The 23,778-nt window shown below is 37.0% G+C and overlaps 1 protein-coding gene across 8 annotated transcripts in view; it reads right to left on the reverse strand.

Annotated features, from left to right (window-relative positions):
* MCTP1 (multiple C2 and transmembrane domain containing 1) overlaps positions 1-23,778 on the reverse strand; it is a 496,961-nt gene that overhangs the window by 336,607 nt on the left and 136,576 nt on the right. For 3 of the 8 annotated variants that reach the window (XM_076008192.1, XM_076008191.1, XM_076008194.1), the window contains exon 1: positions 2,125-3,522. The exons of 4 other annotated variants lie outside the window; for them this stretch is intronic. In XM_076008192.1, coding sequence (XP_075864307.1) covers positions 2,125-2,181 — 57 coding nt within the window. In that variant the 5' untranslated portion in view covers positions 2,182-3,522. Of the gene's footprint in view, positions 1-2,124; positions 3,524-23,778 lie in introns of those variants that run through there. One more of the 8 variants, XM_076008193.1, reaches the window with a different exon arrangement.

Raw genomic sequence — 23,778 nt, forward strand, 5'->3', positions numbered from 1 at the left:
TTCAGGGAGACCCAAAAACAATTCCTCGAAAATGTGTCTAACACTTTAAAGTTAATGAAGTACAACAACAGATGTGATTTTATTTCATTTTTGCAACAATTCTCTGAGGTAGGTAAGATCTGGAAAGTCTTTCCTAATTAAGTTCCCAATTATTGTTCCATCTCAGAGGTCAAGGCATTTCCTGATAAGTGAAATCCACAAGTTATCCAAAAGACTCATCTTAGTCATTATATCTGACCTCTTCCTGACTGCTTTCCTCATCAAGACCATCATGAGAGGCAAGAAACAGAAATATTACACCATTTGAGATTTTCTCCCTCTCCTTCTCTGTCCCCCCTTCCTTCTTCCTCCCAGCCCATTACTCACACCCCTTCTGGAAGTGCAAAGAAGTGCAAAAACAGCCAAAGTATGGGGCAACCAAAAGGAAGGAGGAGAAATTACCTTGATAATCTAACCAGGTAACTACCAGTGGGCTGTACAATGCCATGTATAATTAAGTCTATATTTGAAGCAAAGCATATTACAAAAACTTGATAACATTTTATCAGTCTGACTTGCCAGTCATAATGATAGTTTTCATGGCTACTTTCATCCATAATTAAGCCTCTGAAACAATGCAAAGTACAATAAACTATGCTTTTGTCTTGATATAGATATAGGTATGCTATTCTTTTGATTGACGTTTAATAATTCACACATAGCCTAAGAAAAAATTCTTAAGCAGAATACTTGACTGACCAGAATAAAGCTCCCTCCCTGCCCAGGCAAAAATAAAGAAAAAGCAGTTTAATGTATAATCTAGCACCAGGGTGGTATATTTATTATATCTTATATTATGGTCTTTTGGGTTATGTGCCTTTTCACTATTAAAAGTCCCAAAGGTTCTCATAGTGCTAAGTCATTTTCTTTAAAGCTTTCCTTTTCCAATTTGAAATATTGCCTTCAAATATGTTTTAGAAGTTGAAATAATTGTAATTTTCCCCTCCAAAAATAAGGAAAAATCACATGCTTTCTATCAGCTCAGTAATCCTCTGACCTTTGAAAAAACATGAATTATTGAGTATATATATATCTAATGAAAGGTAATTTCCATGTTTTAGTTAGAATCTAGCAATTTTGTCGTGAGTATAATTTTGAATAGAATTGAAATAATCCCCAAGCATGACAGTAAGTCAATTAAGAAGAGAGGAAGTATTCAGAATGCCATCTGTTAGTAGACACAATTTTGAAATCTCAATTTATAATATCTTGCAAATTCACAGCTATAGCTCTCAAAATCAAATTAACCTGTTCTACCTCAAAGGATTTTAAGAGACTTCAGTATGAGTGCCCAAAGTTATGTGACACTAGATACCACCTTAGACTCTGATTTGATGTTATTTCTTTAATCCATATAAATGCAAGGTAACATTCATCTTTCACCCCACCTTTGAGCAAGCTTTAATCAAACCTCTCATTCACACTCTGTTCAAAGATTTCTCTAGCCACACACTTTGTATGAGTGTCTTCAGCAGCAACTGAGAAAGTAAGCTGTGCTAAACAACCTCTTACACATTTTAAAACAAACAGATCGATCAGAAGTCTATAAATATGATGGCTTTTCACTTAAATAGAAAGCCAAATATAAAAGAGCCAGAGGCTTTCACTACTTTTCTATTTTAAACTTTCTAATAATTCCTAATTATTCATGTCAATGCAGAAATAAAGTTATCAGGCTGCAATGATTCAGAATAAAATTAAAACATAATCATATGAATCTTATGTATGCATCACCTTTAACTGAGATCATAGAGTAGCAAAAAGAAAAAAACTAAGACACTAGTACTACTTCATCCTTAAACATCAACAGAAAAACTAAACAGATGTAAAGCTACTACAATGTTTCCCTTTCTTAGGCATGATATTTTTCATTAAAAACTACCATAAAAGGAATATCAATCTATTACACTAAGTATGTCACGAGTGGATTATACTGTAAATTTAAAATTATTTGCCTTAGAATCTCAAATGCTACCCCTCAATCCCCTGAGAGAAAGCATCTTCTGAAGTACAAGCAGGTACTAACACTGCCACATGAATTCAAGGCTGCCACAGCCAACGAGTAAACCAAAATACAGTACTTACCTTATTATAAACAAATGGCAAATTGCAGGCAGCTTTCAGCTTGCAGCTATCTAGCATAGTTGATTGCAAATGAACAAAACATCTTTCACTCCAGTGAGAGAACTACATATGCAGACTTGCCTTTCTTCACCGAACACCAGCGAGAGAGACTGCTCCCGTCCAAGCGCTAGCAACAGCCTGGCACCGAGCACTTGCTGCTCTCAACTGCAGAGACTTAGAACGCAAGTAAGAGGAACCCGTGATGTTCAAACACCGTTGCTTTGGATTCACAGGATATGACTCAACTCTCAAGCCAGTTCGGGGTGCAGTTTCCCTTCACAAAACTGTGAGTACAGATTACATAACAAACATCCTATCTGGGGTCCTAAAATGCTTACATTAAATATCAAAATTTTCACACTTTTGACAGTCAACCTGTTCCCCATGGCACAAGCCACAATTGAAAATGAGAAGAATAACACAGCACAAAGAAAACTATTCTGCCTGCTCTCTGCAGGGAATTAATTTAATGTTATTAAAGGTGTGTGAACTTGCCAACATCCTCCTGACAGGCATATAAAAAAAAGAGGCACATTAAAGTCACTAACATTCCCAACAGTACAAAAACAATGTGTGGAATAAAACTCTATTTTAACATGCAAGAAGTGGCATTCTGTACAACACAATAGAATCCCCTTCACTGAGTAGAGAATGGAAATAGATCTTTGTGGTTTGCTGTTGCTGTTTCCCACAGAAATCCTGTCCTAGGCTGTCATTACCTCGTGATGCTAGTTTTGCCTACCTCTCCAACTCAGAGTCCTCCTTTCTCTTCTCTGTGAACATTTCTAAAGGAACATGACTAACAACACAACTCCTCTAGTAAATGTGGCAATTTTCTGTGCTTTCTCTACCACCCATTACCCTTTAGCTCTGAGCCATATTAAGCTTGATCACACACTGAATTATTAATATATTTGGACACCTCAGTCAATCAATATTATAGATTTAGATCCTTGGAGAAAAGTCTACTACATAAATTCAATCACCATCACATCATCAAAAAGAAAAGGCTGGAAAAACCCATGTTAAGAGCAAATAAGAGATGTTGAACATTTTTTCATATGTTTGTTGGCCATTATTCTGTCTTCTTTTGAAAAATTTCTGTTCATGTCCTTTGCCCACCTGATAGGGTTGTTTGATTTTTCCTTTATGATTTTCCTGAGTTCTAAATAGATTCTAGTTATCAGCCCTTTATCAGATGTGTAGCTTGCAAAAATTTTCTCCCATTTTGTGGGTTGTCTGTTTGCTCTCTTGATAGCTTCTTTGGCTGCACAGAAGCTTTTTAATTTGATCAGGTCCCATTTATTTATTTTTGTTGCTGCTGTGATTGCCTTTGGGGTTTTCTTCATAAATTCTTTGCCTAGGCCAATGTCTAGAAGAGTATTTCTAACATTTTCCTCTAGAATTCTAATAGTTTCACACCTAAGGTTTAAGTCTATTACCCAGCATGAGTTGATTTTTGTGAGAGGTGAAAGGTGTGGGTCCTGTTTCAGTCTTCTACATGTGGCTATCCAGTTTTCCCAGCACCATTTATTGAATAAGGATTCTTTTCCCCAGTGTATGTTTTTGTCTGCTTTGCCAGCTATCTAAAACAAGACTAAGTAGAAATATAAGGTGAGCCATATACATAAAACATTTTAGCAGTCACATTAAAAAAGTAAAAAAGAAACATGTAGATTTAATTTTAATACTGTTTACCCTGATATATCTAAAATATATTTCAACATGTTATCAATATAAAATTAATAATTAATTCATAATTTTTTTACTAGTCTTGGAGATCTGATGTATATTTTGCACTTGTATTACATTTTCACTTGAACTAGGTACTTTCAAGTGCTCAATAGCCGCACAGGGCCAGGGGCTACCATACTGGAAAATCTAGGTCTGGGCTTAAGGTTCATTCTCAGTCTTCATGTTGTAGTTCAAATGTTTTTGTTTTTTTCTAGAACATTCAGAAAGGTCTTTCCTCACTACCTTTCCTGAAATGACCTTCTCCAATTACTTTCTGTCTGATGATCTTTTTTTATTTCCTTCATAGTACATCACAGTCTGGAATTTTCTTCTTTATTAATTTTTTTTTACCTATTTATAATCTGTGGCCCATAACAAGAATGTAAGAGAACTAAGGGCAGAGACCTTATTGTATTCAACATGCCACTAGCATGGTCACCAATACATAGCAGAATTTAACAAACAAATTGTCTACTAAACAAATAAAATATAGACTTCATGCTGTGGTTTGGCAAATAATAGAATATTAAGAAATGTGTTTCTCATAGCACCAAATTTTTAGCTAGTGGGCAACACTTTCCTGAATTGAGAAATATCCCTTTTTCATGATATTAATGATCCTCCATCTATAACAAGCTTCATTCTCATATACAATTATATATATAAATAACGTACTTGTTTCATTACTCTAGCAAAGACTTAGAATACTTTGGTTGCAATGATGTAAACCTGGGTAGCATTGTGACGTCCATTTATCTCCTATTCACAAAAACACAAAATTAGTGTATACTATCTACCCTACAGCACTAGGGACAGGGATTGGCATGTGACCCAATCTGGCCCGGTGACAGCCAACCTCTCCACTTTTGCTGATATTGGGAAAGAGATTAAGTTTGCAGATTATAAGTGTAGAATTGCTGGTCGTCATCTTTGCTACCATATAAAGTGAGGTTGTCTGAAAACAGGCCAATCAAGAGAAAAACAAAGCCAAATATGTGAAAGGCAGATTCCTGACAACTCTGTTGTAATTCCCAGATACTGTCACGTGGGAAGTCACATCTGCCCTTTGCTGCAATGATAGATGTACTAAATGTTCACTGCAGAATTGTAATAGTGAAAAACTAGAATTTTTGCAAGGAGCCATGAACAGTGGAAGAGTTAAATAAATAATGGATTAACCATAGTGAGGAATACTACATAGCTTTTTTTGTTGTTGTTAAACAATCAGGTGATCTAGATATACTCACATGGAAAGCTCCCTAAAGGATGTTCAACAGAAATGAAATACTGGAGAAAAATACATTATCATAGTTATAAGTCCATGAATTTTTATATGCATATTCATAGAAAGGGCTCAGAATATGCATACGCACTCTGGACAGGTGGTTGTGTTTGGGAAAGAGATGTAGGGGAGTGATGAGGATGCAGAGATCTAATTGTTTTGTTCAGTTTATTACTTATTACATAAATCTTTCAAAATAAAAATGAATTCATGTATTTCTTAGGTAATTTTAAAAGAACATGTTACATTTTAAAAAATTTGATATTTTCTATTTCCATACTTTGCTACATTATACTCTAAGTGGACTACTCTCCTTTATTATTTTTTAAAGCAATGCAATAGCAATGCAAGTGCGCTCCTCTGCCCCTCTCCCCATTCTTTCATAGCCCAAATTTATGTATTTTCTAATTTTTTTGGTCTGGTTAAAAGATATGCCAAAGACAAAGAAAAAGACGAAAAAAAGGAGAGACAGACAGCAAGCTGTGTTAGAATCTCCAGTGTTACTTTCTGACATTGTCTTTGGGTTTTTCATTTTTTTTCTCTTGGCCTCCTGGAAGCTCTTTTATTGGCTTCATAAAATATAGCTTGAATGTATTCAACTGTAAACATCTCAATATTCTAATATTTATAATAATTTGCCTTAATTTGGTTAGTCTTGGATCAGAGTAAATAAACTTGTTTATTAATGGCTCATTGAGAAATTTCTGGTTTCTGAATTGGGCACAACTGCTTTCTTAATCAACACAAAATCAAAACCTTTAGTTGCTTTTTTTTGGCTGCTCTAGTCCTCAAAAACTCTTACATTACCTTATGTACACTTATCCCATTTCATGTTTTGGGATTCTCCTAGATCTACACAGTATTCCCTTCTTTCAAATGACAGAGCTAAAGACACTTAGAGTCTGAGGCAGGAGTTGGGGCCCTTTGGCTTTTAGTATGGCAGATTGGATTTGAATTTACACGGTGCTGACCAACTGAGGCAGGCACTGCTATGTTCTATTCCCAAAGCCCACTTACCCTAACAACTTAAACCTCCTACTTCGCCTGTTGATATCCTCCTTCCATTCCCCTTGCCTCCACTTAAAATCTTAACATTGTGCCAAATTTGCTTCAGATTTGTTGGAAGAAATAAAACATTATAGATACAGGTGAAGCCCTATAAGTCCCTGCCTATCTCATTCTCTTCCCTCTCTCTCCCTAGCTTTTATCATTATATTTTTAAATACTTTTATTAGATGTGTGTATCCATAAATAAGATATTATTAATAATTTGCATGTTTAAACTTTATAAAAGTGGTATCATAATATATAGATCCTTTAAATCTTTTTTGTTTTGCTTAGCATTATTTTCTTGAGATTTACAAGTAGTTACACATAGTTTATTCTTTTTAACTACTGTATAGCATTCCAATATATTTGTCCTTTCTCCCATTAACGGACCTTAGTTTGTTTCTAATATATCCCTTCTATCAAATTATTCTAATTCTTGTACATGTGGAAAAATTTCTCTACAGATAACTACCTAGGAATGGAATTGTGGGGTCATAGGACATGCACAGCTTCACCTTTACTAGATATTGTCAAACTGCATCCCATCATAACTAGACTAGCTTACAATTCAACCAGCAATGTATGGGAGTTGTCGTCACCCCATAGTACTGATATTCCAGATGCTGAAATACAAGAGTCTTGCTATTCCAGACTCACCATTTTTGCTCTTTCTTTGTGATTGGTATAGAATTTCAATGTTTTAACTTGGATTTTTTCTGATGACTACTTACTAAAGTTGAGCATTTTACCTTATTATCAATGGTCTTTTTCCTATTAGGTTGTTTGCCTTTCCTTTACATATTTTTAGGAGGGCTTTATGTATTATAGTTCTGCTCCTTTGTCAATTATATGAGTTATAGATGTTATCCTTCAGTATGTGGTTTGTCATATCATTGTTCATAACATCCTTTGCTGTTTTTCCTTCCTTTAAAATTTGTGGTTTGTTTTGTAAGTGAAAATTTTATTTTTCTCAGTTGTTTACATTTCTTGAGTCAGAAATATGAAAATCAAGTGTTCCTCAGTCCTTATTCCTGCAGCATTATCAACAATGATGTCAGAGTGCATAGCTAAAAGGAAACTGAGAAGTATTCTCATTTCTTATGAGTGGTTCAGTTAATCATATACTGTTTACCTGCTATGTACCTTGTTCTGTGTTAGAGGGTACAAACATGAAGCAGTCCATACAATCAATAAATTTATGGTCTAATTAAGACTTGTAAACAGTCTGATGGTGATGATGAAGAAGAAATATAGAGGTAACCATGTGCCCGAGATTGTGCTAATGCATTACTTAACAGTTTAAGTAAAATGGAATAACTATTATTGTAAGAGACATGTGCAAGATGGTATAGACACAGAGAAAAGGGAATATGTTATAACCTTGCACCCCAAAGATCATTCTAGATACAAGATAGTCAACTTTGAGGTGGTAAGCACTTGTGAGATAAAGTGAGACCTCAAACTGACATTTCTATTTTCTCATGTCGATCTGTTTGCCCAAACAGATGACTCCGAAATTAATTCTAATTTATTTAGAAGATTAATAAAAAATTAAAGGGGAAACAAGTTACTCATTTGGAGGGAAAAACAAAATGCTTCCTTGGAAGACAAGTTCACTTTTGCAATCAGTGATCCAATCACATAATAGCATTTTCTCCATTTATTAGAGACAAAGTAAAAATGTAAAAATGCCTACCTTTCTTAGGAATTCTAACAAATGGTACATCCCTCTTCCTGTGTTATCAATAATTTAAAACATCAGAAGTAAAAATAAACTCCTATTCCTTAAAGAAATCTCACGGTAAATACATTTGTAAGCAGAGCATCCAAATTCATCTCTTTTGTAAATACAGATGTTCACATTACGTGTCTCTCAATGCAGGTTATATCTTTAGCCTTTAAAGAGTACAGAGTGTGAGAGTGCCTGATATTCTTCACCCAGCAGGAAAACAGGGCTGCTTGAGCTAGAAATAGAGAAGGGTGGCCAGCAGCATCGCCCACTTGCTGAGGAAAGATGAGGGTATCCCACCTCCTCACACTTCAGCTTTCACATCACTGTAACCCTCGAGGACTTGCAAACTAGAATGTGTTTTCTTCACTCGGGGGTGACAGTAAAGTGAATCCGAAAATGAGAAAAGAAGACTGTCACCTGAGAATTCAACTTTGAAATAAAAATATAGCAGGTAAGAACAGAGATAAAATGAATCCAACTTCAATTGTCAGAATGAGGCAAACTCAAATGCCCTAAAGGTATACATGTTACCAGCAACTAATGTGGATCAATGCCTTAGATCTGGGGGTCGGTGGGGGGGGAGGACCACAGTGAACTGAAAGAAGGGCAGGACTCAAGCTTCCTTTAAAGGTGACAGTCTCTACTCGGCTCCAGATGATTGACCAGATGTAGGGAAAGGAGCCAGATCTCTGGATTTTTTTTTTCAAGAAAGGCCACAGATCTGGGTTGTTATTAATATGTGAATCCTCCTGATTTTTAAATCTTAGTCTTTACACAGGATGAGATAAACAAAGGCTTTCGATGTGCCCCATGGGCAGTCAATCACTCTCAGACTCATAGGCATGGCAATAATCTGACTGGACATACTGGCTCTACCCATAGAAACAATATGTCAAACAGGTGAGACAGAGCGCAGACTAGCAAACAGGTAAAAAGCAGTCTCAGAAGCAAGCATAGGCAGCAACCATTCAGACACTGGGCTAGAGTGCAGGAGGTGGGTGGCATGTCCCTTCCTATTGTGGACCTGCCTCTCTCATTCCATTACACAACCCAAGAGTCTGAGAACAATCTTCCCTTCTGATTCCATGATCACCAAGCTGCTCTCTGATTAGAATTTGGGATGTGTCTGGCATGCCTTTAGGGAGAACTTTTTTGAAACTTGAGGGAGTTGAGGACCAACTCAGCAACTATGTCTCTCATTATAAATTAATAAATTGACAGCCAGCTTAGATATTTGCTCCCCGATGTGGCCTGCCTACAGGCACAAAATGGGCTGGGTGGGAACATGAGACACAGTCCCCAGCAGTTTCACTTTTTCTTGTAAATGGAAACATTGGCATTCTGATCTTGCACATTAGTGGTGTGAGCTCCATTAATGAGTCCTGGAGGACAGAAGTGCTTTGGAACTGCTGACAAGTGGTTTCTGGGACCACAAGGCTTTGGGCCAGACTGTGCATAGTGGCAAATTCCCTAACACAAGGCCATCCTACAAGGCCTGTTGGTAGGTATTATTAATATCTTACATCCTCACTTACCCTCACTCTACTGCTCTGGCCATTCATTTCCAAGGATCCTTACTTGAGTTTGTAGAAGTCCAGAAATGACCTTGAAATGTCGAGTTAAAAATTAATAAACTTTAATGAACAAGAACAGAAAGCTCACAGAAATTTAAAATATATATATTTATAATCATTGGTACCAGGGAGCAGGCTATGTGCTTGCCATAGACCATTCCATCTAATCCTCACAGAAACGCTGTGAAACAGGCACTACTTTGGGCAATTACACTATTTTACAAAGGAGGAAACTGAGGCTTAAAGAGGTTGAGTAATTTGACATGTACATAGCTAACAAGTAGTGGAGGTGGGATTAGAACCTGCACCCTCAAATACAATACCACATTCTATGTACGCTGTACTTTATTTCACTTTTTTTAAATACCACACATGCCTTTTGCACTTACTTTTTGCCAGATAATGTTCTAACTACTTTACCAATATTAATGGATTTATTACTCATAATAACTCTATGAAATGGACACTAAAATGTCCTCATTCTGATAAGAAAACTAAGGCAAAGAGGAGTTAGGTAACTCGCCCAGGATTATACAACTAGCAGGGGGCATAACCAGGATTCGAACCCAGCATTCTGGCTCCAGAGTACACATTCTCAAGTGCTGGTGCTATCCACACAATGTTCCCTAGGGAAAAGTGATATAGATTTCTCCAATTTTAAACATTCATTTCAGCACTGCTGTAACTACAATTTTTCAGGAGGATAGATGGAAACAACACAAGGGAAAGAAGTCTATGATATATCATTTCTCTTTATTATATACCAATTAGAAAAAACTGCAATTCTTCTTCTGGATTTAAGAACTACAGAACAAATAACATCATGAAATACTACAGGCCTGGATATAATCATTCTTAGGAGATATATTCAAGGAGGGTGACAAATTTAAGTCTGCATGGTTTTTTTTCCCCCTTCACTACTGCAGGGGGAATGAAAGGAATATTTTTCATTTCTGTGTATATAAATCCTGGGAGGTAAAGATTGGAATACTTTTGAGACATCTAAAATGAAGAAAATATTCCAGAGTTTAATTTAAAAGTCATTTTCTCCTAGAAACCAAGCAAATTTGATTTCAGAATCAAAATGCATTGAACATAAAGAAGTAGATGTGGATACCTCCTACTTTGAACCAGACTTTCTGTTAAACTTAAAATGGAACTTTCAGATCCATAAATTTCAGACTTTTATTAAGAATAATACTCTGAAATTGATTTGGTAAAAATAACACCTGCTGACTCATACTGTAAATGTGAAGGAAACTTTTCTATTGAAACAGCAAGGAAAGGCCCTCACTGGTTCCTACACGACTTAAACTTAAGTTTTGCAGTTACCACCTTGCTCACCGGGACAGGCTGTCTTCAAGCCTTCAGCTGCCCTGACTGCTTGGCAGCTGCCTTGCAGTAATGACGCCCAGTTAGTCCTGAGACCACAGGAAGGAAAGGAGGTGTCTGGCCAGCTTGTCCCAGTCGCTTCAGCTCTAGCCTCTATCTGATTGCAATTACCTGAAGGATCCTGGGCTAGAATCTTCCAGACAAGTCTTTCACACATTCCTTACAAGATCATGAGCAAAAATTCCTCTCAGCCAAGGTCTAAAAACTTAACTCAAACCTGAATCCAGAAGCTCTCTTTCTTCAAGTCCTTAATCTGTTTTGTCCCTCTCTAGTTTGATTTGGTTCGTTAACTCTTTCTAGAAACTGTCATCTTGGGAAATACAGCACGCTGCAGAACTAGCTCACGGGCTGGCCACTGAACAAAAAGAAACAATAGCTGCAGTACTTTCCTTCTTTCAGCCCTCTCTTCTCCACAAACAGTGCAACCGTTCTTGCTCAACACGATTTATATAGTCTGGTTCTCAACATGGAGCTCACTCCCCTGGCAATATAACTTTCCTAGTCTTATTCTCCACAGAATTCTCAGCACAGCCTCACACCCAGGCCCCTCTGCTGAGGCTCCATCTATTCGCATCTTCAGATCTCTCTTCTCACTTTTTCATGCTGCTCTCATTCTTCCTTTCATTCCTATCCTTATTGTAGAGCAATTTTAGGGACTTTAAAGCAAATGTGTGAGGCAGTATTGCATGGTAGTTAAGAGAGTGTGTTTTAAAACTGAACACCTAGGCATATATCGTCTCTGCCAATTACACACAGTTTGTCATTACCATCATCATTATTATTAGATGTTTAAATTTGAGGTAATTTAACTTTGAGCTAAGAGATAACACATAATTTAGAAATTTGTGAATATAAATTAACTAGCATTCTTTTTTAGCTAATGCCTCGATTTTTAGAAAACTAGGTGCTAATTCTGTCAGTGAATCAATCAGCAATTATATATATATATATTTATTTATTTATTTCGGCATATTATGGGGGTACAGATTTTTAAGGTTTCAATAGACGCCCTTTCCCCACCTCCCCCCCCAAGTCTGAGTCTCCAGCATGACCATCCCCCAGATGGTGAGCATCTCACTCATTATGTATGTATATACCCGCCCCCCTCTCCCCTCTCCCCTGCCCAATACCCTATTACTGTAGTACCTATGTGTCCACTTAGGTGCTGCTCAGTTAATACCAGTTTGCTGGTGAGTACATGTGGTGCTTGTTTTTCCATTCTTGGGATACTTCACTTAGTAGTATGGGTTCCAGCTCTAACCAGGAAACTATAAGATGTGCTATGTCACCGTTGTTTCTTAGAGCTGAATAGTACTCCATGGTATACAAGCAATTGTATTTTATATACAGTCCTGACTAATACTCCAGCTTTTCCTCCTCAGTTTTGTTATCTTCTCTTGCCCCTTTGATGCTGCTGCTCCAGGGCAATCAGTCCTCGGTCCCAGACTTCACAGGGCAGGCAAAGCTCGCAGTGCACAGACACGTGTGGGGCTGGGCGGCACGCGGGCATCACGGCCCATACAAAGGGCGCTGCTGCTGCTCTGACCAGCGCTGCTATGTGGGATTGTAGGCCCAGTGTGGTCAGATTTTTCTAATTTTTAAAAAACTTGCAGAATATTTAGTTTATATCACCAGTCTTGGGAAGATACATTTGAAAAAATGAAATAAAAAAAAATAGTGCCATAATGCTTCAGTTGTCCAGATTCAGCCTCAAGAGCCCAGTCTAGGATGACAGAGGAATCTACAGTCTCACAGAGTCACCTGCAGGTCCCTGGTACTCATTACTATGCAGAGTGCTCCCACATCTCTGTCTTTAGCCCAGATCTGCACTGTACTTTCTCTATATGTATTAACAAAGTCATTGAGCCCTCTGCACTAGGCACTGGAAAATCAAAGACAACTGATACACAATCGAAGCCCCTGCCCAGAAGGGAGTTATAGTCTATCAATCAAATTACTTCCTAGACACCTCCATCTGGAGATGTTCAAACTTGTTGGAAATTATCACTACCACCCCATTCTACACTTCCCCTCTCTCTTTCCCCCCGTAAACCTACTCTCTTTGGTGCCTTCTTCTTTATCTCCATGGAAGGCTGTTGCCAAACCAGAGACCTGGAATTCATCTAAGACCCCTCTCTTACCTAAGGGCCAATCAACCCCTAAGACCAGCCAACTCAATGGTCTGTACACCTCTCATTCCTAGGGCAGACTTTCCATCCTTCAAAATACTTCCCTACTCATAATTTCTTGTATGAGTTATTGCAGTTACCTTTTGTGGTGATTTTAATATGCATGGAGTTTTTATGACACTCCTTTCCTTAGGAGATAGGGTCTATGTCCTCTCTCCCCTTGAAACTGAGTTGGTTTTTGTGACTGTTTTGGCCAATAAAGTATAGTAGAAGTGAAGCTATGAGATTTCCTGGATTAGAACAAAAAATGCTTTGCAGTTACCACCTTGCTCACTGGGACAGCCTGTCTTCCAGCCTTCAGCTGTCCTGACTGCTTGGGGGCTGCTTTGCTATAATGAAGCCTAATTAGTCCTGAGACCACAAGAAGAAAAGGAGGTGTCTGGCCAGCTCATCCTACAAGTGTTTCAACTCTACCCTCTATCTTTCTGCAACTAATAATATAGGAAGGACGCTGCACTGGGATCTTTCAGGCAAGTCTTTCATATGTTCCTGCCTTACAAGATCATGAGCAAAGTAAATCCATAGTTTTAAGCTGCTAACTTTCAGATAATTTGTTACACAGCAATAGTAACCAGAAGTGGGGTTCTACCAAAAACGGAAACCTAAAACGTGTTATTAAAATTGAGACAGACAGCTGAAGCTAAAAGGCCCTCAAGGAAAGTTTTAGCAGAAGTCAGTAGAAGTTAGTAATAAGCTTTGACGAAACTGTCATTGAGGGCTCAAAGAAAAGTATGAAAAAATTTGCTGGAAGTTGGATGAAAGGGATTTCTTATTATGTAGAAGCAGAAAGTTTCACAAAACTGTCATTTATGATAATGTGGAAATTAGATTGTAAATTAGATTACAAATTCATTGTACCTAATGAATTTGATGAGCCAGATAAGGAGATCTCCATGTGATTTTGTGGGTTTTTTGTTTTATTTTGTTTGGTTTTTCTGCCTATAATAAAATGCAAGAGAAAAGAGATGAGCTAAAGAACAAACTGTTGTATATAAAGCAAAATTTTCTGGGTTAAAACAACAACAACAAACCGGTTCTTATTTTCAGCCTCTCCAAACAGCAAACAATTCTCAACTTAAGATAAAGATTGCGGGTATTGCCAGAAGTTGGCTAACAGATACAAAGTATAGCTAGATGGGAGATTACATTCTATAGCACTATTGGGTGACTATAAATAGAAACAATTTATTGCATATTTTCAAATAGCTAGAAGAATGGATTTTCAATGTTCCCAACACAAACAAATGATAAATGTTTGCAGTGATGGATATGTTCTGATTTGATCATTACACATTGTATACATGTATTAATATCAAAATATCACACTGTGCCCCATAAATATATACAATTATATGTCAACTAAAATAATAATAAAAGCAAAAAAACTTAAAATAATAAAAGTAAAGAACAATACAAATATGCCACCTTCCAAAAATTTAAAATAAAAATAAAAAGCTTTAGGACAAAGAATGATCCAGGTTGAAATAATAAGATCCTTTATTAAGACTTCAGGAAAATCTAAGACAGTGTCTCCTGAAACTTTTTGGATAGACAATGGCCCTCTAAGAATCTAAAGAGTATGCTTCACAAATTCTCTACATTAAACAATTAGGCTTCTAAGTATCTTAAGGATGTTATTTCAAGATACCTCATTGGCAGCCTAAAGTAGAAAAGGACTTACCTTGGGGATGTTGGTGGTTGTGCATTCACAGAAAACTCACAAAGTATTTGAGAGCATTGTTCTATATAAGAACCACCAATTTGGACTAAAAGAGAGCGGCATAGTACAAAATGAAAAGTGGACTTTGGACACACAACTTTTAAAGACACTAAACAGGCTGAAAAGGCTATTTAGTTGCAAATACAGGGTGTTTTTGTTTGTTTTAATTTTTTAATGGAAAATAAAGGCTTACTTAGAGTTCAGAGCCAAAAGCCCAGAGAGTGGAACCAAGGACTCAAAATGGACAATTCCCAGCAGCAGGACTACACTCTAATGAAGAAATTGGCAACTTGAGCCTGGCTAGATTTCATGATTTCTATGGGCCAGTGATTGCTGTGTGCCTCTTGTTTTTTTCCCTCTTAAATGGATGTGTCTATAGCGGTTTACCTGTGCCTGGTCTGCCACTGAAAGATGGGTATGACGGAGAGGAGCAGATAACTTGTCTCTTCAGTTCACACTTGCTCAGATTGAGGAGCTGATTACCCAAATTACTGCATTCAAGGAGCCTAATCTTCACTTGAACCTTACATGATAAAATACTATGCTTTAAGCAGATGTTTAGGGTCTTGGGATAGAGGATAAATATATTCTACATCTGAGAAGGATGTGAGTTGTATCTTCATGGGGTTTCATGAAAGGTTGCATTTTTTAAAGAGGGCTTCTAAAATTTTTGTTCCACATGCTCTTCTCACAATGTGACACTGCTCCCATCAAGAGGAGGGGTCTAGTTTCTTTCCCCTTAAATCCAGGCAAGATTTACTATAGCAAAAGTGACACTATGTGACTTCCAAGGCAAGGTCATGAAAGCTGGTAGAGCACTTCTCTGGTTCTATTGAGGACATGCATTTAGAAAACAGCCACCATACCACAAGGAAGCCCAAGCAGCCTATGGAAAGGCCCACATGGAGGAAAATCTAGGCTCCCAGCCTACAGTCCCAGCTGAGCTCAAGGCCAATGGCCAGCACCAACTTTCCAGATGTTTGTATAAAGCATCTTGAAAATGGATCCTCTAGCCCCCAGTTGAGTGGTGTTGTATGGAACAGAGACTAGCTACCCTGGCCAATCCCTGCCAGAACTGCACATTGAGGAACAAATAAATGATGGATGTTGTCTCAAGCCACTAAGCTTTGGATAGCGTGTTATGCAGCAATAAATAACTGGAGTACATTTTTACTGCTTTCCTTTTCTGCTGTCTTCTATTTCTCCTGATTCCCAGTGAAATTTTTGGAAGGAATAGCTGATCAAGTCATGTCCCAGATCTTTCTTTTTTCCCATTTGGATCTCTGCCACTAAACTATAAGCATCTTGAGGTCATAAATGATTTCTTAACATTATAATAGAATTAAAAGTTGACCAAATAAATCAACTACCAAGTATCATATTCCTGGAGCTTTAATAGAACCTATAATGGAATCTTGACTCATAATATGTAAATATTGTGAAAGTGAATTACCAAATTAATAATAATGCTGATTTCCCTTTAAGGAATCTAAGGAAAAATTTTTTAAAAAATAATGACTTTTTAAATGTTAATAGTTTATACTTATAAATCTAGAGATATCCTTGATGAAAACACCTTTTGACCAAGAAAATATGGAATGAAAAATTGCCACACATTTCTTTATAAGCAGATAACATACTGTTTTCCCTAAACTTCAATAACCAGATTTTGATAAATACTGAACTATAAATACAAATACAGTTCTACTTTATCACATAAAAACATAGAGTTATAAGCAAGTCTCAATATTGGCTATTACAATTTCTGAGAATTTCAAAATTTTCTGTTAACATGATATACTATATCTTTTTTCCTAAATATTCCTTTATTCCCTCTTTATTACATAAATACTCCCAAACTCATTCTGTAACAAATTCTTGGTATTTACACATTTTTTCTGTTGTGCTTCCTAGTGATTACTCCTGCCCAAGGCAAACTATTTTCTCTTTTATTATTTATGTTAGATTTTTATAACACTTATTTCCTCCAAGGAGTTTAAGGTGCTTGGCATACAGAGGGGTTGTGGTTTATGTGTTTTAATGAACTTTAACGCATTGCAATAGCAAAGAGCAATGACAAAGTTAGAAGGAAAAGATCACATGGTGAGGAACACAAAATAGCAAGGTCAGAAGCCAACAGGGGTTGGCTTATTCGTAGAGCAGTGAGAACTCAGGGAATTGTGAAAATAACTATATCCTAAACCATGTTCAACTTCAAAGTGCTACCCTTGGGAATAGAAGGTGTCTCAATCTTTCATTTTTAAGTTGATTTCAGGATCCCTGGTTCCAAGCTACTCTGCTTCTTCCAGTCTTATGTGTGTGTCAAAATAACTGATTAAAAGTTGAGTAGTAGTTCCTGTTCTTTGTATATTATGTCGAATTTCGCAGACTTGGACAGCAGGAGGAATCAGCATGAGATTAATGACTCTGTTTGATCTTAGCTATATCTAAACCCACTGAAGAAATTGATTGATATATCAATCAGGTGAAGGGGGAGGATGGTGGTGACAGTGGATTTGAAGTGAAGGGAGGGCCAGAGGGCAGAGAGGACAAGTCTGAGGGTTCCTTGCTCTGAGGGGTGAGAAGATCTCAAAGGGGAAGGCTAGTGTGTGACACTTAGGGAGGTGGGAGTTTGACATTCTGAATGGGGACACAGAGTTCAAACTAACCTGATTTAATGACAATGAGAAATGTGATACTTATCACACACCTGATTTTGTAGGCAGAGACTCTTTCAAAAGTGCCACAACTTCAGCAAAACAAAATTTGAAAAGCACCTGCTGGTGTTTCATCTGTGCCACACAAGAGTACTCAGTATTTCCATTGTGGAGACTGACTTGTTAAGAGAAATTTTTTGATAGATGTGGATAAAAAGCAAAGCATTTCAACAACTTCTTTCAGAAGGGATTAATGATCCCCATTATATTTGGTGAACAAAACTCCAAAAACTTTTTCATTCTCAAGCAGACAAAACAGAAATTATTAGTTGCGTGTTCAGTTTGATACATTTATACATTCACAAAAAGAATAAACCTTTTATAACCAATATAGCTTCAATTTGCAATGATAGAGAGACTTCTAAGAGTGATGTGGGCTGTCCAGCTTTGAGTTTGCTGAGGGTCTTGAGAATAGTGAAGGAAAAAGAAGAGACAGAATGCATGGGAAGCCAGAGAAAAAGGAAAGAGAAAGAGGAAAGAAAATAGTTGCTCCAAAATTCACTTGAGAAAATGGGTCTGCTTAAAAAGATGTTCCATAAATGGAAGAAGCTCTAATTCTTGCAGTATGCTAAAGCACAAAAGCTTTTAGCATATAACAGAGCTACATGAAATAAATGGGAACTGAACTTCAGGAACAAAAGCTAAATGCCATAAAAGGCCTAAAATGCCTTCTTTAAAAAGGGCAGGATTTTAATTGTAAAGTCTTCTTGTGAATATTGAATAGGACAGAGAAAGAGTAAGTTGAATTTTCAAAATAGCTCCCAGCCCATCGATGAATATTATTCTGAAATACATATATGTATGTGTGTGTATGTATATATATATGTGTGTGTATATACACACATACAACATATTGTTGTAAATAGCTTAAATGGGAGCCCTAGATACACAATTTTGTGTGATTCCATTACATTTTTGCATTTTCATGATGTTTAAATGCATTATGCACCAATGCATTATGCATTGTTCAAACACACAGATGTGGTATTCTACCATGGCAGTGAATCATTATTTTTAATAGCCTTGCCCCAGATTATGTCAGTAATCATATTTGCACATATTAGGAAAATTCTAAAAAATATAGATAAGAAAATAAATATTGCCTATAATATCATCTCTTACAAATAACCAATTTAGCATATTTATGTCCTTAACAAATATTTATGAACACCTACCTTTGTGCTAGGTCCTTGTTTTAGAATAAAGACCCAACAGAAACAAAAAATAAATCTACAAACAAATAAATAATATTAAACATAAAAAATAATATGCAAAAAATTAAATAGGTTAAAATGATAGTGAGGGAGTGATAGGTGGGGACAGGGAAGAGCTTTAGCTAGTGTAGAAGGGTGGGGTCACTTTGACTAGGTAACCCTTGAGCAGAGAGATTGTTGATGAGCAGAAAGCAGGTGTGGTGAGATCCAGGGAAAGATTGTAGACTGTTTCAGGAACACAGGCTACCACATACAAAGGGCTTGGGATAGAAATGACCATCTGGTGTGGAAGAGACAGGAAGAATGCCAGCTGTGGCCAGAGAACTGGCAAAAGAGGGCCAGAGTGGAGGGAGAGGTGGTTGGAGAGGTAGGCAGGAGCCTGATCATGTAGAGTCTTAGAAACAGTGGAAAAGAATTTGAATTTCATTTTGGTGGTTTCCATCATGAGTCATATGATCTCTTCTAGAAAGAACTACTGCATGCAGCTTAGATCCCTGGAGACAAAGGAGTGAAAGTGGGTGCACCTGTCAAGGGGCTGTTGCAGGAATCCAGGTAGCTCAGATGAAGGTGTGGTAAGATTCAGGATGTCTTTTGGGTAAAGGTGATATAAATTACCAATAGAATACATCAAAGTATAAAGAAAAGAAAGGGACCAAAGATAAGTCTTAGGTTTGTGATCTAAACAATTGGGGGCATAGTGGTTCTATTTATCGAGTAATGAAAAGTCATAACCAAAGTTCATTTCTTTTCCACATTGAAAAAGAAATATATTATCAAAACCTTTTCCATTTTTAGTTAGCTGCTAAGAACCTCACAGACACAATTATAGTGTCTCTGAGCTTTAAACTACAGTAATTGTTATCTGAGATCTCTGACATATTTTTCTCTATCCAACTAAATGATTCCTGATCTTTCAACATTTTTTTTTTGTTTTACTTGAAGTTCTGTCTTACAGATCAATGGTAGGTTTACTTTTTAAATAATATAAAGTCATATATTATAATTAAAGGTAAATATGTTCCCAACCAAGTGGCCCTAGATCCTGAGATTGAACCATATTTATCCATACTGATCACCTTTATTTCTTCTTTTATTATGGCTAACTTGGATACTTTGCCTATTTTTTAATGTGTATATGGGTGGAGGTTGTTTTTTCTATTGTTTTAAACAAATCTCTTTTTATATGAAGAACATTAACCCTTAATATGCATGCAATCTTGATTTGTCATTTGTCTTTTAATATTTTTAGTGTTTTCTGATGTAAAAAAATTTATTTTTTATACAAATTTATTGATATTTTTCTTTATGATATTTTGTTTATAATGCTACATCAGCTAAATATTCACCTATATTTACTTTTAACATTTACCTATTTGACAATAAATCACGCATCCATGAAATAAAGTTTTTCATGGGCTTGGGAATTTGACTTGGTCCCAAGAATAACTGCATTATTATTATTATTATTATTATTGAGACAGAGTCTTGCTCTGTTGCCTGAGCTAGAGTGCCCTGGAGTCAGCCTAGCTCACAGCAACCTCAAACTCCTGGACTCAAGCAATCCTTCTGCCTCAGCCTCCCAAGTAGCTGGGACTACAGGCATGTACCACCACGCGGCGGGCTAATTTTTTCTATACATTTTTAGTTGGCCAATTAAGTTTTCTTCTATTTTTAGTAGAGATGGGGTCTTGCTCTTGCTCAGGCTGGTTTCAAATTCCTGACCTTGAGCAATCCTCCTGCCTTGGCCTACCAGAGAGCTAGGATTATAGGCATGAGCCACCGCGCCCAGCCAACTCCATTATTTTTTACAATCTCAAAACTCAATAAGAAAATAAACAAACTGTTAAGAGAATGAAAAGACAAGCCATAGTCCAAAAGAAAATATTTGTAAGTCCTATATCTGATAAAGAATTTGTATGAAGAATACTTTGTATATTTTTTTAAATCCCCAAACTCAAGAATAACTGCATTGTTCCTGACACATCTACATTTGAGTCCTCTGTTGACACCCCTGAGAGACAGTAAGTAGCACCTGGCACCCCCACAACTAGTGATGCTATCATTTCATTACCACATATCCCCAAATAAAATTATCAAATCAATTCCAAAAATCAAACCAACTCAGTAGGGGTGAAAGCAAAACAAAACCAACAAAGCAATGAAAAAGAACAAGGCTTAATATTGAATGTAAATAGAAACAAACTAAACTAACAGCTTATCAAATAGTTTCAATAGCACATACAAAAAAATATTTATTCCAGGCGTTTCTACCACAACAAACTAGGATTTCTTGAGGAACATCTGACTCCAGGTCTGATGTGGGGAAAGCACAAGACCTGTTTGGATATTTTATGCCAGCAAGTGATAATACATGACAAGATTAATGGGTCACGCCATAAGAATACTAGATCTCCATCCTGAACAGATTCTTATTGGAAAGAAATTTTTAAAAACTCTGAGTCCATAGTGCTATTTGAATGAGAGAGAGAGAGAGAAGGGCAGTAGAAGAAAGTTATTCTTTGCAAAAGCATTCCAGCTAACAAACACAGAAGGAATGAGAGAATTCAAATATTTTAAAAGTTAAAATATAAACACAAAGTTAAAAACCAATAAAGTTGTATAAACTGAAAAAAATGCAAAAAGTTGTATATCCTGAAACAAAACCACCTTATTTCAAAATAGGTAGTATTTCCTATAGAGATAAAGAATAACATATTGTTTCTAGCTGATTCAATTGGGTGAAGAGCAATACTGAACACACAGAGCCTCCCCTCTTAGCAAAAGTGACAATTTTCATATATTTACTTTTTGTGGTTATTGCAATTAACCTAATAGGGATTATGAGCCAGAATTAGAAGTGGGAGTGATTCACTGCTTGTCCTACCAATACCCTAGTCAATCAATCAATCAGGTTGGTCCTGGCTATGTGTGGCAGACAGTGTATGTGCCCAGGGCAGGAGCACTGGAGGCGGAAGGCCACCTGGCCAAGAGAAAGAACCTGGAGAGTCATGCTGATCCCGTTCTTCCTGCAGTTTCCAGGGTTCCCGTGGGAATACCTTCTGCAGGCCACAGGTTCAGGGAGAGGATGAAATAGAGAACCTGAATTACTCACAAATAAGCTAAAGAGTTAAACTAAGAAAGCTCCTTTCAAAGACTAAATAGCTTCGGTGGTTTATAATTTCAGGTGATTGATGGAAAACATAGCTGTTCTTTGTGACCTTACAAATAATACTGTTCATCCACTAGACTGTATGCTTTCTTAGGGCAAGGCCTGTGTTTTTTCCCTCACCACTTATGGTAAATTGTGAACATGTCCTCAGTCTTTTACATTAATTTTTTGTGTTCATATATAAGGCGATTTGTCTTTGCAGCACCTCCTATTAAGAGGTGGAATTTATTTTCCCTCCCCTTGAATGGAGGCTTTGCTTTGAATGACAGAACACATCAAAAGTAATGCTGTGCTAATTCCAAGCAGAGGCCTCAGGAGGCCTTTCATGCTCTTGAAAACTTGTCCATGTGAACAAGCCCAGTCTAGCCAGCTAGGAGACAAGAGACCACTTTGATCAGAGACAAGCAGTGGAGGCCATTCTAGTCCAGCCAACCTCAACTAACCCAAACAGTTAACTGCAATATACATGAGTGAGCCAAGCCAACACCAGAAGAGAATCTCAGCTCTGCCCAGCCAAAATGCCAACCTGCAGGATTGTGAGCTAAATAAATGACGGCTGTTTTAACTCACAAAGTTTAGGAGTGGTTTGTCATGTAGCAAGAGCTAACAGATACACCATTATCCCTAGTGATTCCCACAGTACCAGGCATTTATTAATAGAAGGTGCACATCAAAGTTTGGTTAGATAGGGTGTGGAATAAATTAATCCGTGTAATATAATTCTCATTGTGTGCGTGCCACTTCTGTGATAAATACCAGGATACAGATATAATTAGACATGGTTCTCCTCATTAAGGAGCTCTAGGGCTAGCAAAAGAGACAATCAACTAGATGGCATTTATACAAGGTGTTGTAACAATCCCTGATAGTGGTGTGTTCAGAATAATGTGGGAGATGTCCAGAACCCAGATTAGAGGATGGGTCAGAGGAAGCTCCTTAAGGAGATGATACATTAGGTAAGTCTCTAAACAAATGGGGACAAGGAACTAGATGAACAAGTGGGGGTTGTGTAGTTATATGTATAGTGTACAACTATAGAGAAAGATATAGAAAACTAAAAATTAAACTGCTTGGGAAAATGGGAACTGGAGTAGGGGAAGGGAAGATAGATGATTAACTTTCAGCGTTTGCTCTATTTATCAGCTCTGTGAACCTCAGCAAATTGCTTTACTTCTCTAAGTCTCAGTTTCCTCAACAGCAAAATAGGGTAAGAATAGTACTCAGCTCAGAGAGTTGCTCTGAGAAATAAATAAGATAATCTGTGTAAAGTGCCAGCATAATGCCATCATTTAATATATACTTAATAAAGATTGTTTTATTGTCATGTTACCACAAACACATATGTCTTTGGGTTTAAAAGCATTTCAGCAAAGTGGAAAATAAATTCCAACCAGAGATCATCGAACATTGCAAGTATATACGTAAACTTTGGAAAGAAGCAAATATTTTTATCTGGATTTTTATATGCTATGTTTCTGTAATAAGTCAAATTAATTTTTAAAAAAAAGTAGAGAAAGGGTTTTCCTGGCAGAAGAAGCAGCAAGTATAAAGATAGGGTGGTGTGAAACTGTATGGAACATACGTGGGACTGTAAATGCCAAATCTGACCAAAATATAGTGTGCAAAGGACAGGGTTGTGATAGAAGAGGCAGAGAATACGGCAGGAGCCAGGTCATGAAGGACCTCATCTATAAAGCAAAGAGTCTGGAGTTTATTCAAAAGGCAATAAGGAGCAATTGCTACTTCTCATTTGGAATGAGTGTACATAACAGTTTTCTTGGAAAACAATCAAAATATAAAGTTCCTTTTTTAAGGAGGGATGCAATGACACCATTTCATTTA

The sequence above is a fragment of the Microcebus murinus genome, chromosome 11 (genome assembly GCF_040939455.1).
Source record: "Microcebus murinus isolate Inina chromosome 11, M.murinus_Inina_mat1.0, whole genome shotgun sequence".
Lineage (NCBI taxonomy): Eukaryota > Metazoa > Chordata > Mammalia > Primates > Cheirogaleidae > Microcebus > Microcebus murinus.